This window comes from Anomaloglossus baeobatrachus, chromosome 5, assembly GCF_048569485.1.
Source record: "Anomaloglossus baeobatrachus isolate aAnoBae1 chromosome 5, aAnoBae1.hap1, whole genome shotgun sequence".
NCBI lineage: Eukaryota > Metazoa > Chordata > Amphibia > Anura > Aromobatidae > Anomaloglossus > Anomaloglossus baeobatrachus.
In genome coordinates, this window is record NC_134357.1 from 181,565,991 (window position 1) to 181,580,969 (window position 14,979).

At 42.8% G+C, this 14,979-nt stretch overlaps 1 protein-coding gene across 2 annotated transcripts in view; it reads left to right on the forward strand.

The window, feature by feature from the left end:
• Nucleotides 1-6,569: 6,569 nt before the first annotated feature.
• Nucleotides 6,570-14,979, forward strand: part of LOC142311030 (rap1 GTPase-GDP dissociation stimulator 1-like) — a 331,284-nt gene continuing 322,874 nt past the window's right edge. Inside the window, exon 1 of one of the 2 annotated variants that reach the window (XM_075349022.1) lies at nucleotides 6,570-6,711. In XM_075349022.1, the coding sequence (XP_075205137.1) occupies nucleotides 6,708-6,711 (4 nt within the window). In that variant the 5' untranslated portion in view covers nucleotides 6,570-6,707. The remainder of the gene's footprint in view (nucleotides 6,712-14,979) is intronic. The other variant, XM_075349021.1, reaches the window with a different exon arrangement.

The window sequence follows — 14,979 nt, forward strand, 5'->3', positions numbered from 1 at the left end:
CTGTCCATGTCTGTATCTCCCTCCCACCCCCTCTCTCATACTCACCGATCCACGATCACTGACATGGCATTGATCGGCGTTCACACTGTGGCAGCTTCTCCTCTTTTGAAAATGCCGGCCGCTCAATAATCCATCTCGTATTCCCTGCTTCCCCCACCCATCGGCGTCTATGATTGATTGCAGTCAGACATGTCCCCACGCTGAGTGACAGCTGTCTCACTGCAACCAATCACAGCCGCTGGTGGGCGTGTCTATATCAAGCAGTAAAAAAAAAAAATAATAAAAAAAAAACCCGACGTACGGTCCCCCCAATTTGGATACCAGCCAGGGTAAAGCTACATGGCTGAAGGCTGGTATTCTCAGGATGGGGGGCTCCACGTTATGGGGAGCCCCCAGCCTAACAATATCAGCCAGCAGCCGCCCGGAATTGCTGCATCCATTAGATGCGTCAGTCCCAGGACTTTACCCGGCTCATCCCGAATTGCCCTGGGGCGGTGGCAAACAGGGTAATAAAGAGTTAATGGCAGCAGCCCATAGCTGCCACCAAGTCCCAGGTTAAGCATGGCAGGCGTCTCTCCGAGATACCTTCCATGATTAACCTGTAAGTTAAAGAAAATAAACACACACATCCTAAAAATCCTTTATTTGTAATGAAAGACAAAAAAACACCCTCTTTCACCACTTTATTAACCCCTCAAAAACACCTCCAGGTCCGACGTAATTCACGCAAGGTCCCACAATGCTTTCAGCTCTGCAACATCGGAAGCTGACAGGAGCAGCAGTAGAACACCGCCACTCCTGTCAGCTCCATGCAGCAACTGAAGTGAGTCGCACGATCAGCTGTGCTGTCACTGAGGTTACTCGTGGCCACCACTCTCAGGTGGAGGACTGCTGCTGTGGCCATGAGTAACCTGAAAGCACAGCTGATCACGCGGCACACTGCAGTCACTCAGGGGATTTGAGATCACAGGTGAGTCCTTCACGTGTGACCGCAAATCAAGCCACGGTGCACACACACACAGCCGTGCGATCACAATGAAGTCGGGTGAAGTTCATCCGAGTTCATTCTAATCGCGCGGCTCTGTCTCGCAGCCAGCCATGCTCTTTTTGACAGTGCGGGTCCCACTCGGCTCTGCTGCAAGTCTATGGGGATGCTGCAGAGCCAAGTGGGACCGCACTGTGAAAAATGTGCGTTCTGGATGCTTTTCCCACTCTGTCTACGGCAGAGCAAGCATCCAGAATGCATGAATTCTCCAGGAATGTGCGCAAGTTGCATTCTGCCGAATGCGTCTCAGAACGCAGCTTTTTCGACTGCATTCTGAGACGCACATGGAGTGACTTACATGCTGCGGAATAGAACGCAATGTGCGCATATGGCCTTAGGCAGACAAGAAGTATCACCTCATCCGAACCGAAATAACTGCCAAAAATTCCTCAAACTGCAAATAAGAAAAACAATCAACCGCAAGTATAACAATACCAAATTCATAGGACAATTTCAGCCAAAATATTAAACTTTAAACACTCATTAAACTAGACTTCTAAGCATACCAACAACATAAACACATTTAAAGTATAAAGAACTATTCCTAAGGATTGAACCTGGACTATTGGACAACAGAATTATATGCTTATTAGCTATCGCCATACCCCAAAAAGAGAAAGCCATTAAAACCGGAAGCAGATCTAAAAACCCCTGTTTTTTTCTTAACTCCAAATGCAACTCTGACTCAGACCATAGCCTCAACCCTCTCTGATTAGCAGGACTAGTAGACAAAATAAATTCTTGGATGAACTAAACTAATGCTGAATGCAACTAATATCATAGAAATTCTGCAAAAATACAAACCAAACATGCAGATCTGTCTCCTGTCCTAAAGCTGGTGTCACACACAGCGACAACGACAATGATGTCGCTGCTACGTCACCATTTTCTGTGACGTTGCAGCGACGTCCCGTCGCTGTCGCTGTGTGTGACATCCAGCAACGACCTGGCCCCTGCTGTGAGGTCGCCGGTCGTTGCTGAATGTCCAGCTTCATTTTTTGGTCGTCACTCTCCCGCTGTGACACACACATCGCTGTGTGTGACAGCGAGAGAGCGACGAAATGAAGCGAGCATGGAGCAGGAGCCGGCACTGTCAGCTGCGGTAAGCTGTAACCAGCGTAAACATCGGGTAACCAAGGGAAGACCTTTCCCTGGTTACCCGATATTTACCTTCGTTACCAGCCTCCGCCCTTGCTGCCAGTGCCGGCTCCTGCTCTGTGCACATGTGGCTGCAGTACGCATCGGGTAATTAACCCGATGTATACTGTAGCAAGGAGAGCAAGGAGCCAGCGCTAAGCAGTGCGCGCGGCTCCCTGCTCTCTGCACTGTGACATGTAGCTGCAGCACACATCGGGTTAATTAACCCGATGTGTACTGTACCTAGGAGAGCAAGGAGCCAGCGCTAAGCGTGGCTCCCTGCTCTCTGCACATGTAGCATAGCGACGTTATGATCGCTGCTTCTGCTGTGTTTGACAGCTAAGCAGCGATCATAACAGCGACTTACAAGGTCGCTGTTACGTCACCGAAAATGGTGACGTAACAGCGACGTCGTTGTCGCTGTCACTTAGTGTGAACCCAGCTTTAGAAACCCTGACATGAGAACCTGCAGACAAAAAAACCCTTTCGTCACATTGTAAGGCTGCCTTGAAAACACCCTCCTCATAGGCATAATGTGCAAAGTGAAGGTCAAACTACCAAGCAGAGATTGAAGCTCACACAAGGTAGTTTTGTTTCTAACTAAAATTTTATTTGGTAATGAGAAATTTTAATTATGTGACCTTTTCCAAAAGAAGACTAAGCGCAATTTTCTTAGCGTCCATAATATTTTGCCAAAGGGCCAAAAAAGAATCCATAAGCTTAGTGAAATTTGATAAAAGTTAAGCGCAAACATATGAAACAAATGAAAAAAGGATGAAAATGATTCAATATTAAAAACAGGACAATAAAAAACAATGGGAAGACACTTAACAAAATAAAAACACCATTAAAATGACACGTAAAAAAAATTAAACCCTGAGAGATCAATAGGTAAAAGTCCGAAAGGCTGACTTGACAACAGATTTGGCAATCAACTTACCAGGGCAAAAGACGCAATAATTCAACTGCCAAAACAAAGGATGCATAACCCACCGATGCAGCAACTGTGTCTGCCTCAGCATAGAAAGTTAAGCCTTTTGGAGAAAAGGGTGGTGAATTATCCTGAGAGAATTTTTTTTTCAATTAATGTGAAATCTAAAGCGGGCTTTACACACTGCGATATCGGTCCTGATATCGCTAGTGTGGGTACCCGCCCCCATCTGTTGCACGACACGGGCAAATCGCTGCCCGTGGCGCACAACATCGCCCGGACCCGTCACACATACTTACCTGCTCGGCGACGTCGCTGTGACTTGCGAACCGCCCCCTTTCTAAGGGGGCAGTCCGTGTGGCGTCACAGCGACGTCACTGAGCGGCTGCCCAATAGAAGCGGAGGGGCGGAGATGAGCGGGACGTAACATCCCGCTCACCTTATCCTTCCGTACGCATAGTGGCTGGGAGGCAGGTAAGGAGAGGATCCTCGTTCCTGCGGTGTCACACGGAGCAATGTGTGCTACCGCAGGAACGAGGAACAACCTCGTTACTGCTGCAGTAGCGAATTTTGAGAATGGACCCCCATGTCACTGATGAGTGATTTTGCACGTTTTTGCAACGATGCAAAATCGCTCATCGGTGTCACACGCAACGGCATCGCTAATGCGGTCGGATGTGCGTCACCAAATCCGTGACCCCAACGAGTTCGCATTAGCGATGTCGTAGCGTGTAAAGCCCCCTTAACTATATCCATTTGAGAATTAATTGATTTAAGTTCCTTGAAACAGCACAAACCTGCCTTTAAATGAAGGAATGTAAAACCCCTCCTTAAAGTCCTGAAGAGTCAGTTTGGCTTCCTGCTTGTCTGGGAAATGTTCTAGCCAGGGAAACATTCGCTTCTAGCCCAGTCAGTGCCTTTGAAAAATATTCCCACGGGTACAAGGGCTGCTGACTGAGTTAACCAGGCTTCATAAAGCATTTTGACACGGGATGGAACCCACCACAAAATGCACAGTTGTGCCGAAAGGGGCAATTAATTTGCCACCTGCAGTACAACTAACAAATTCTAAGTAAACCCCCCTTTATTTGGATTAAGACTTAACATGTGACTGCCAAAACTATTACGTTGTGGCAGCATCAAGACAAGCCACAATCCAGCAACCTTAAAAACCTTTTTTTTTTTTTGGAAAAAACACAAATGTACCACCATCCTTTTTGCGGAAAGACTTATTGTAATTAAGTCAGGTGTACCTGACCCAACCACAATAAGGCTACAAAATAATGTCTACATGTTGAAAAGACCACTGTGGACATTAGGAAAAACTTTTTTTAAAAATAAACCCCATAATCATATTTGCTGTCAGGCTTTTAAACTGTATGCAGAGGTTCCTTAATGACCGACAACAGGGAAATCAATGAATTCCAGTCTCCCAAAATTTTTTTTTTTTTTTTAAATACAGAAGCATTGAGATGGAAACCCGAATGGTGGATCACACAGTGCTTCCTTAAATGAGATACTAAAAAATCCCTTAACATCCATCACTAATGTGTGTGTCTAACTCAGGCTGTCCTACTGTAAACTCTTTACTAGACAGCACGTCAGACATAAAACTAATGACTATGCCCTTGATGGTGTCAACCTAACAAGAATTTAAAACAAGTATACATATAAAATTCTCACCACTGCGATCTTCTCTGCACGCCGTCAGACCTCCTTGACTTCTATCACCTGGCTGCTGCGGACCTAAGAGAGACCCACCTCTTCCTGGTGTTAACTCTAAACTCGGAGTGCTGCCTCTGCCCTTGATACACTCTTTTGCCTTAACAGAGGCAAGGCACTCCGGCCTAGAGTCTGCACCATGCCACCGGAATGCCCCGGACCAATAGATGAGGCATGAGGCATGATGGGCCAATGACAGGAGCCGGCAGAAGAAAGTAATGCTGCCTGACGAGATTGGCAGGAGCTGCGTTATGCTCATGCCTGCTTCCACGAGGCCAAAGCTGACATCTGCAATGACGTCATCTGATCTCGCAATAACTCCCCGTGGTTGCGCGATGCTTCAGCCAATTTCTTGCTTGACTCACAGCGATCAGCTGTGGTGAGTAAACTGTATTTCTCTCCTCTTCTTCCATAGAGTAATCCTAATCTTGCCACTTCTGACTTCAGTAACCTTGGAGGGAACATTCGGCACCACATCCACCGTTGTTTCTGAAACACTGTCGGAGGAGTGGCGTGACTTCAGACATTCTTCTCCTCCTTTTTCTCTGCTCTTGAGCAGGAACTGCTGAGGAATAAAGGTCCTTCATCCAAATCTTCTTTTCTTCCAGGTGTGACTGACACCGTTGACTGAAAACTAACAGCTCAAATTCCCGCACTTTTTCAAAACCAACCAATGAGCAAACTTGAGAAAAGGCATGCAAGAGGCTGATCAAACCAGATCCAGCCTGTTCATGTTAACCCTTATACCATAAATTAATTAACCCTTAAACAGCAAGACAAATTATAATAAACATAGTGAGGGGCCTGCGCAACCGTGTAATCCCCATACTATTCGTTACTGGGGATTATCCAGGAGTGGGAGCTTCCCAGATATGTATATCTGTATGTATCTCTATCATTAAAAGTAGCTGGTTCAATGCTTTGAAAAAATAAAGTTGTAGCTTGTAATAAAATTATATTATGCCGTTTCCAATTGGTGAGCTGCTTCTACTTATCTTCTAAGCAGGTAAAAAAATGAAAAATCACCATGCATTTTCTTACCATCTTACCGATTTAGTCTTTTGTTCAGTACCCATGCAAGGTACATAAAAGTCACCTTAACTTTTGGTACCCGACTAGAAATGTGAAAGGCATTTACTAGACACCAATTAGTTCACTTGCTCTTCTACTTGGACATCTTGTATATCTAATTTAAAGAATTCATTCCTATTGACAAACCCATTGACATTACTCTGAGGTATTGTAAGACGTGACTCTTTAAAATCTCTTAACTCACTGTTTCTCTCAAAGCGCCTACAAGTCATCGCTCATCACTATTGTTGGGAAGTGGTTAAAAAATCCCTAGACGTTTATTTTCTATCAGTTGTCTCACCCACGTAATTTCTATGTTTTTCTCCTCGGATGTCATGTCTCCACTGTAGCAATCCCCCCAACCCCCTTCAAAAGAAATCTATTTATAGTGCGGCATGGAGAACAGAGGACGATTCCCATTGTAAATGTGTCTAGCTAAATAATAAGTCGCTGGGTAAGATGGAATATAAATTCCCAGAGAAATAGAGAATGGAGCTTGTACAGCTTCCCGCCACCCCACTACAATGCGATTTCTATGTTTACCTTTCTGCTCTTGACAATTCAGTGCCTGGCATGTAAGCTGTTGTCAGAGATTAAGTAATTAGGGGGTATTAAATGCATTTGAGGAGCTGGGTCATTGAAAAGAGAGAGGGAGGGAGAGAGAAACAGAGAGGGAGCAAGAGAGATATAAAAATCTATCCCTTACTCACAGCCTGCAAGCTGCAAGGGACACATCGTCTCTATTGGCTGCATTTTTTTTTTTTAATTTTCACATCTCCCCTCTTGGTATTTACGACAGAGATGGGTGAGTATTGATTGCGGGATGATAGATTGACAGCAGTAGCTATGTTCGGCCAGGCTTCCAGTAGACAGGAATGTACAATGCACCGTAGGAATGTAGAACGGCTGAGGAATCCTTCCACCTTTGGCATCTGAAGGGCATGCAGTGTACACACCTGGCTATGCAGATTATTTTATTTTCATAGAGATTTCAAAAACTTTGACACATTATCGCTGAAAACACAATGTAATGATAAGGCCTTCGACCTTGATATTTCTGCTTTGATTCAATGTCATGTTGGCCTCGCTAAATGTTATTGTGTGTTATTGTGTATCTACATATAGGCACCTGCAATGTCTGGGATAATTATATAATATTTGACAGTTATTATGGTTCACAAAATAGGTAATAGATTTATGAATGTCTCGTCTAGAAACAAGACAAATGTTCTAATGTTGTGGATAATGAATCCAGACACTAAGTTAAAGGGCTTTTTCAAGCACATTGTGCACTGTCAGGATTCAGCATAAGGGCTCATGTGCACGTTGCGTACTTACATGCATTTACGCTGCGTATTGCACTGCAGTGTAAATGCATGCGTCCTGTGTCCCCTGCACAATCTATGAAGATTGTGCATGAGACGTGCGCACGATGCTTTTATGAACGCAGCGATTTGGGTGCTAAAATTTTGACCCCAATCCGTTCGTTCATAAAATGAGCATGTCAATTATTCCGTGCGCTATGGATGCAGCTCCCACTCTGTCTATGGTGGGGGCAGTAGCCAGAGCGCATGAAATTGGCTTTTTTCTACAACAAAAACTGCACCCATTATGCAGTGTTTCTGCAGAGATTTGAAACACACATGTGCTGTCAAATCGCTGCAGAATATTCAGCAGTTACGTGCACATGAGCCCTAAGAGTGACAGCAGATTGCAGAATCCTGACAGTGCGCAAAGCGCACACTGTCAACATTCCCTTTTATTATCCTCTGTGAGTGGTTGTTCTATTGAGAGATGTGGAGCAACATCAAGTCAGGTCAGATACTTGTGATTACATGGCTGCACACTTGTGCTGGAAATAGAGTGAAATTCTGATGGTATGTACATTGCGCACTTTCACTATGACTCCAAAAATGTCTCTTTAGTCTAGAAAACCCCTTTAAGACAGTTATTCTACTTAAGCTTTGATGTATTATTTATATCAAACAGTAAGATGTTAGAGTTTGTGCTTTTTAGTTGAATGGGTCTCAGTGGGGTAAAAGAAAAACATGCATCATTGCAGATTTGGCTAATTAATGTAATTGAGTCACAAAGTATTAATGCTACTACAATGTTTATTTTAATAGAATTTCTGCATAAAGGAACGCTGCTCGGTTTTACTCTCTCTGCGTAAAATAAATGTTTGATTACTGCACAACTATGTGGTCAATATTCCTAAACATGTTTATATATATATATATATATATATATATATATATATAACTTGGGTCATAAAACATACCTACAATATTTTTTTTTTTTTTTTAAATTGCCTACCACATGCTTGATGTTTGGAGAAGTAGTTTAAGAATTAGTCCTTCAGTCTCTTGTACAGAGTGAGCAGCCGTATTTGTCAAAAACCCACCCTCCTTCCAATGCCGTGAAACTATTGGTGTAGCTCTGAAGCATCGATGGCATTGTTGCCATTTTCCTAAAGGGTGACACGCTGCAACATTGCTAACGATTTATCGTCAGGGTCACGGTGTTTGTGACGCACATCTGGCGTCGTTAGCAACATCGCAGCGTGTGACATGTACGAGCGACCTTCAACGATCGCAAAAGTGGTAAAAATCGTTGGTTTTGGAGAGGTCGTTCAAATACCAAATATCACTGTTTGGGCACTAGCGATGTTGTTCCTCGTTCCTGCGGCATCACACATCGCTATGTGTGACACCGCAGGACCGACGAACATCTCCTTACCTCTGTCCACCGGCAATGTGGAAGGAAGGAGGTGGGCGGCATGTCTCCGCCCCTCCTCTGCTATTGGACGGCTGCCGTGTGACCTCGCTGTGATGCCGTATGAACCGGATACACTCACTAGCGATATCGGTACCGATATCACAGCGTGTAAAGTACCCTTATAGCTGCCACCATTCTATAGTGGATTACCCCTGTGTCATTGTAGGAGTTTAACTGCCTACTTAATAATACATGCACATAACAGAAGATATAATATATGGCAAAAGCTCACCCTTCCAAATTCTATGGTGTCTACCCAGTGGCAGAATTGGGAGATGTTCAATCCTCCCAAGACCTTGTAGAAATCTATGATAATAGTATAAGGCCCCTTTAAATTGTATCACGCTTTTTTGTATTAACAATCAATAGTGTTCTGTCTTTTCAAAGTACAAAATACCTGGAGATGAACAATAAACAGCTGCTGATGACTGATGTTGTGATTATCAGTATGGCCACTTTTGTGCCTGGATTAGTAGTCCAGTGACCTTGCCCCACTTATTTTTGAACTCCGCTAAATGGAGGAGTGTTAAATTATTCAATAGTATTATCACCATTATTTTAAAATAATTGTTGTCTATATTAATTGATCCTCAAAAGTGATCTATTTTCCCTTTATCAACAGAATGAAGGGTTATATGGCACTCTGAAAAGTCCATGTGGCTCTCTGATACACACAAGTGAATGTGGGTGAGCTGCATTATCAGACACAGCCCCATTAATAGGAGTGAGCTTATAGTATATCAGAACATTACTGTCATAAAAAAAATCTGCAATTTATTCCATTGTGTTACACTAATTTTGGGTGTTGATATATAAATAGACCTTCATGGGAGTGGAGACAAGATACCATATTTTTCGGATTATAAGGCGCACTTTTCATCTCAAAAATTTGGGAGGAAAAGGAGGGTTGCGTCTTAAAATCCGAATACAGCTTACCGGGAGGTGGAGAATTGGCGCAGGGGGCTGTCTGTGAAGGCAGCCGGTTGCCTCTCTTTGCGGGCAGCTCTGTGTGAGGGCAGCCAGGTGCCTCTCTGTGCAGGTGGCTCTCTGTGCCGCCAGCTGTCTTTGCAGGCGGCCAGCTTCCTCTCTGTGCAGGCGGCCAGCTTCCTCTCTGTGCAGGCAGCCAGCTACTTCTCTGTGCGGCCGGCCGGCTCCTTCTCTGTGCAGGCAGCCGGCTGCCTCTTTGTTTGGACAGCATGCTGGCAACAGAAGCTGCAGTGGCTGTGCTGGCCGCAGAAGCTGCGGTGGCTGTGCGGCTGGTGTCCCAGATCTACTGGCTCAAATGATGGAGCCTAGTGTCAGCTCGTGCACAGATGAAGCTCTCGGCTGACAGCTCCATCTGCGCATGCACCACTTCGTGCGCCATTTCTTTGAAGCCCAGATCACCGACAGAGCATCTGGCACACCCAACACACTGGCCTGCTACACAAAACTACTGCAGCTTCTGCTGCCAGCACAGACCCACCTCTGCCAGCACAGACTCACCGCTGCCAGCATGGACCACACCGCTGCCAGCACAGACCCCACCTCTGCCAGCACAGACCCACCTCTGCCAGAACAGACTCACCGCCGCCAGCACAGACCCCACCGCTGCCAGCACAGACCCCACCGCTGCCAGCACAGACCCCACCGCTGCCAGCACAGACCCACCTCTGCCAGCACAGACTCACCGCTGCCAGCATGGACCACACCGCTGCCAGCACAGACCACACCGCTGCCAGCACAGACCCCACCTCTGCCAGAACAGACTCACCGCTGCCAGCACAGACCCCACCGCTGCCAGCACAGACCCCACCGCTGCCAGCACAGACCCCACCGCTGCCAGCACAGACCCCACCGTTGACAGCACAGACCCCACCGCTGCCAGCACAGCCCCACCAGCATCGTCCCTGCCGCCTGTGACTCCACTCCACCACCACTGCCATGCCCCCTCCGGTAAGACAACGCCAGCGTATAAGACGGACCTTATTTTTTATTTACTTTTTTTTATCTTTAAATTTGGAGTGCATCTTCTAATTAAGTACGTCTTATAAAACGAAAAATGCAGTATATTACGGTGTGTATAGAATTGAACACATTTTCTGGCCGTTAACCACCCCCATCTCCTGAATATGTTTGTTAAACTGTCACCTGGTTTTTGCTACCTCTGAGAGCAGCAAGACAGAGACAGAAACTCTGATTCCAGTGATGTGTCATTTACTAGGCTACTTGCTGAAGTTTTGCTATAATGCCTGTTTTATCAGGAGGAGGTTATCACTAGAGGACTCCTAAACCTGCTGCCAGGTAGTCCTCTATATAAACCTTCGTCAGGCTGCATAATTTTACAACGTTAACAGCGACCCCTTATCTCAGAAGGGAGTGGAGATATTTATTGAAATTTGGCCAATATATTCTGGACCAAAACTGCAGAGATGTCACGAAATTTCAGCCCTCTACGGCTTTTGAAAAAAAAAAATGATTGCAATTTTAGAACGGAATAGTTACAATTGTACCTACTCAGCCGGACGAAGGTTAATAAGCTCTGTATAACCCCCCCACACACACACACACTACTGGTTGGCAGCTTTCTTTCTGTACAGAATGCACAAAGGCCAATCAGTATTGTGGCCGGTGTTATACAGAGCTCAGTATTCAGATAACTGATAGATCTACAGCAGAGAAAACTCTGATTTTATCAAAACTGCAAGAATGGCCTGCATCACAGAAATCAGGTTCTTTGGCCCGATATCATGCTGTTCTTAGATGCGGTAAGAACTGCCTGGTGACAGATTTCCTCTAAAAAGAAAAAATAGTAGCAAAATAAATGTTGTGCATAGATTAGAGTTCTGCGTAGATGTGACATCAAATCTTAATGTAGAGCATAGATATGACGGATGAGGTAAGCTGTACTAAATTCTCAGGGTAGCAAAGAATATAATCTGTGCGTTAGTGTGACCCTGTGCACAACAAAAGGGCATGGCTATGGTGTTGTAAACTGGAGTGAAGGAATCATGGCTGATAGTAATGTTAGATGTAAAATAATGTAAAGAAGAAAGAGAACAGTAACTAATGGTCAAACAATATCTCTATTATGCATTATAGTTTAAGGCATTCCAGCCTAAAAAAACACCATTGTAAGGCAGATAGAAATCTGATAAACCCACTGGAGTGTATTTATGAGAACAAGCTGTCAAACAAAATGCTCACTTGGGAAACACAACATATATTACTACATCAATCATTTTACAAATCAATAGTTATTAATAATGTTTACTTGACGTCCACTCGGTTCACAGAGCAATGAATGCGGAACTTGCCGTGCGCCTGCTTGGCAGTTTATATTCAGCGGGCAGTCTCATTTCATGAAGTCTGTCTAACTTCTCTTCAAACTGCTGAGATTTAGAAAAAGAGATAAAAATATTTATATCTGAAATTCAAAATCATTTCAGACATTTTATGTCATAACACATTCCACTAAAGCATTAAAGGGGTGGTCTGAAAGCTGAAGAAACTTCAATCTAATCAATATCTATTTATTGCCCCAATGTAAACTCATTTCTATTATGGTTGTGTAAAAAATTTGGAGGCTTGATTTGGAATTGTTTACTTGTTTTAGAATAGAAAACCTATTGCGGATCTCAAAAAAGGGATCATTTTTTCACACCTAGTTGAGAAGTCATTGCTTTTTTATTTTCAAAAGTACCTAAGACAGATGTTTTGCATCCAAAATAAAGGAATACATCTTGGATGGCTTGTGAAGAAGCTTCAGTATTTTCATTTAGCAAAAAAAGCTGTTGACACTTTCCAAGGCGATCATTTTTGCACCACCCTTTGTAAAAATAAAGCTATAGCTTTTTCTATTTGACCTCAAAAAGGCTAATTTTGGAATGTTTCAGCAATTAAAGCAGGCTCACAAATCTGACACTGCATTATGCTTCTAAATTATTTAACCCCTTAATGACAAAGCCAAGTTTGTCCTTAATGATCAGGACAATTTTCAAATTCTGACCAGTGTCACCGTAGGAGGTGATAACTCTGGAACGCTTCAACGGATCCCAGTAATTCTGTGATTTTTTTTTTTGTGACATATTGGACTTCATGTTAGTGGTAAATTTAGGATGATATTTTTTGTGTTTATTTGTGAAAATATTGGAAACTTGGCAAAAAGTGGGCAAATTTTCCAACTTTTAGGTTTTGTGTCATTAAACCAGAGAGTTATGTCATGCAAAATAGTTAATAAATAACTTTTACCACTTTTCTACTTTACAATTGCACAATTTTTGAAACATAATTTATTTTTTTATGATGTTAGAAGGGTTCAAAGTTTTTCAACAATTTTCTCATTTTTCCAACAAAATTTACAAAACCATTTTTTTAGGGACCACATCACATTTGAAGTGACTTTGAGATGCCTAAGTGACAGAAAATACCCAATAGTTACTCCATTCTAAAAACTGCACCCCTCAAAGTACTCGAAACCTTATCCAAAAAGATTATTAACCCTTCAGATTATTCACAGGAATGAATGCAAATTGGAATGAAAAAAAATAAATACATTTTACCTAAAAATGTTACTTTAGTCCCAAAATATTCATTTTTACAAAAAATATCATTTCAAAATTGACCCCAAAATTTGCTACACAGTTTCTTCTGAGCATAAGTGTTCAGAAACCTCTGTTTGTACAAACAGCTTGGCTCAGAAGGGAAGGAGCATCATTTGAATTTTAGAACACAAATTTGGCTGAAATAGATTGCGGGCACATCACATTTGCAAGGCCCCTAAAGTACCTAATCAGCAGAAACCCCCACAAGTGACCACATTTTGGAAACTAGACCATTCAAAGAATTTATGGTTGGGTGTGTGGAGCATTTTCAATTAAAAGAAAAAAAGTTTTGGTATTGTGTTAGCCAGTTGTGTTCCATAGATGTGCGGTACATTCTGGATATTGGACACTAAAATTTTTACACCACTAATCAAAGCTAATAAAGGAATCATTATCTAAGCTTAGTGTTTGTTTATTTAAATATCCTTTTATTATGCCATCCCTCTTCTCTGTTTGTGTATATATTTGTGTTTCTTCAGATATTTTGTCATATCATGCCTGATGAAGAGACCTAAGGAGTCTCGAAAGCTTGCTTTATAACACCATTTTATTTTATTTTAGACATTAAAAGGTATCACAACTACAAAATTATAATTTTGCTTCTCTCACTGAGAGCAATCAAGCATTTTCAACACATAGGTGCTTGACAGAATATTTTAAAATGTAGATGTGAAAATCATTGTTACTTTTTTTCCACTATAATATTATTTTAGCACCACATTTGTAATTTTGACAATGGATAATGAAAGAAAATGGACCCCATAGTTTGCTACGCAATTTCTGCTGAAAACATGGTCAAAATCTAATGGTGTGGCACATTGCAGGGCACGGAAAGTGAACAGCACTATTTGATCTTTGGAACACAAATTTAGACAGTGTTATATTTGCAGAGTCCCTGAGGTGCCAAAAATGCCGAAACGCCTACAGTTGAAACCAAAGGTTTACATACACATGACATCAGAACAAACCTTTACTATTTTTGATCAATTGGGATTACCAAAATTATTTATATTTGCCAAATGCCAGAATAATGAGAGAGAGAGAGAGAATGTTTTAAGCTTTTTTCATCAAAAAAGTCAAAACTTTAAATATATTTCATTATTATTTGGTACCATTGCTCTTAAACTGTATGACTTGGGTCAAATGATTTGGATATCCCTCCACAAGCTTCTCACCATAGCTAGTAGGAATTTGGGCCCATTCCTCCTGACAGAACTGGTGTAACTGAGCCATGTTTGTAGGTCGCCTTGCTCACCCCTGCCTTTTCAGCTTTGCCCATAACTTTTCAATTGGATTGAGATCAGGGTTTTGTGATGGCCACTCCAAAACATTGACTTTGTTATTCTTAAGCCACTTTGTAACCAGTTTGGCAGTATGCTTTGGGTCATTGTCCATTTAGAAGACCCATTTCTGCCCAAGGTTTAAGGTCCTGGCTGATGTCTTGTGATATTGCTTCAGCATTGCCACATAATCTTCTTTCCTCATGATGCTATCTATTTTGTGAAGTGCACCAGTCCCTCCTGCAGCAAAAACAACCCTATAATATGATGTTGTCACTCCCGTGTTTCAAAGTTACAGTACGCTCACAGGAATGTATGACTCACACAAATGCAATGTGAGAAAATCTCGCATTGCACTCGGCTCCATTTAAAATAGTGCTGCAGCTCTGATCTGCAAATTTTTCCTGAGCCCTAATTGGACTGATTAAAAAA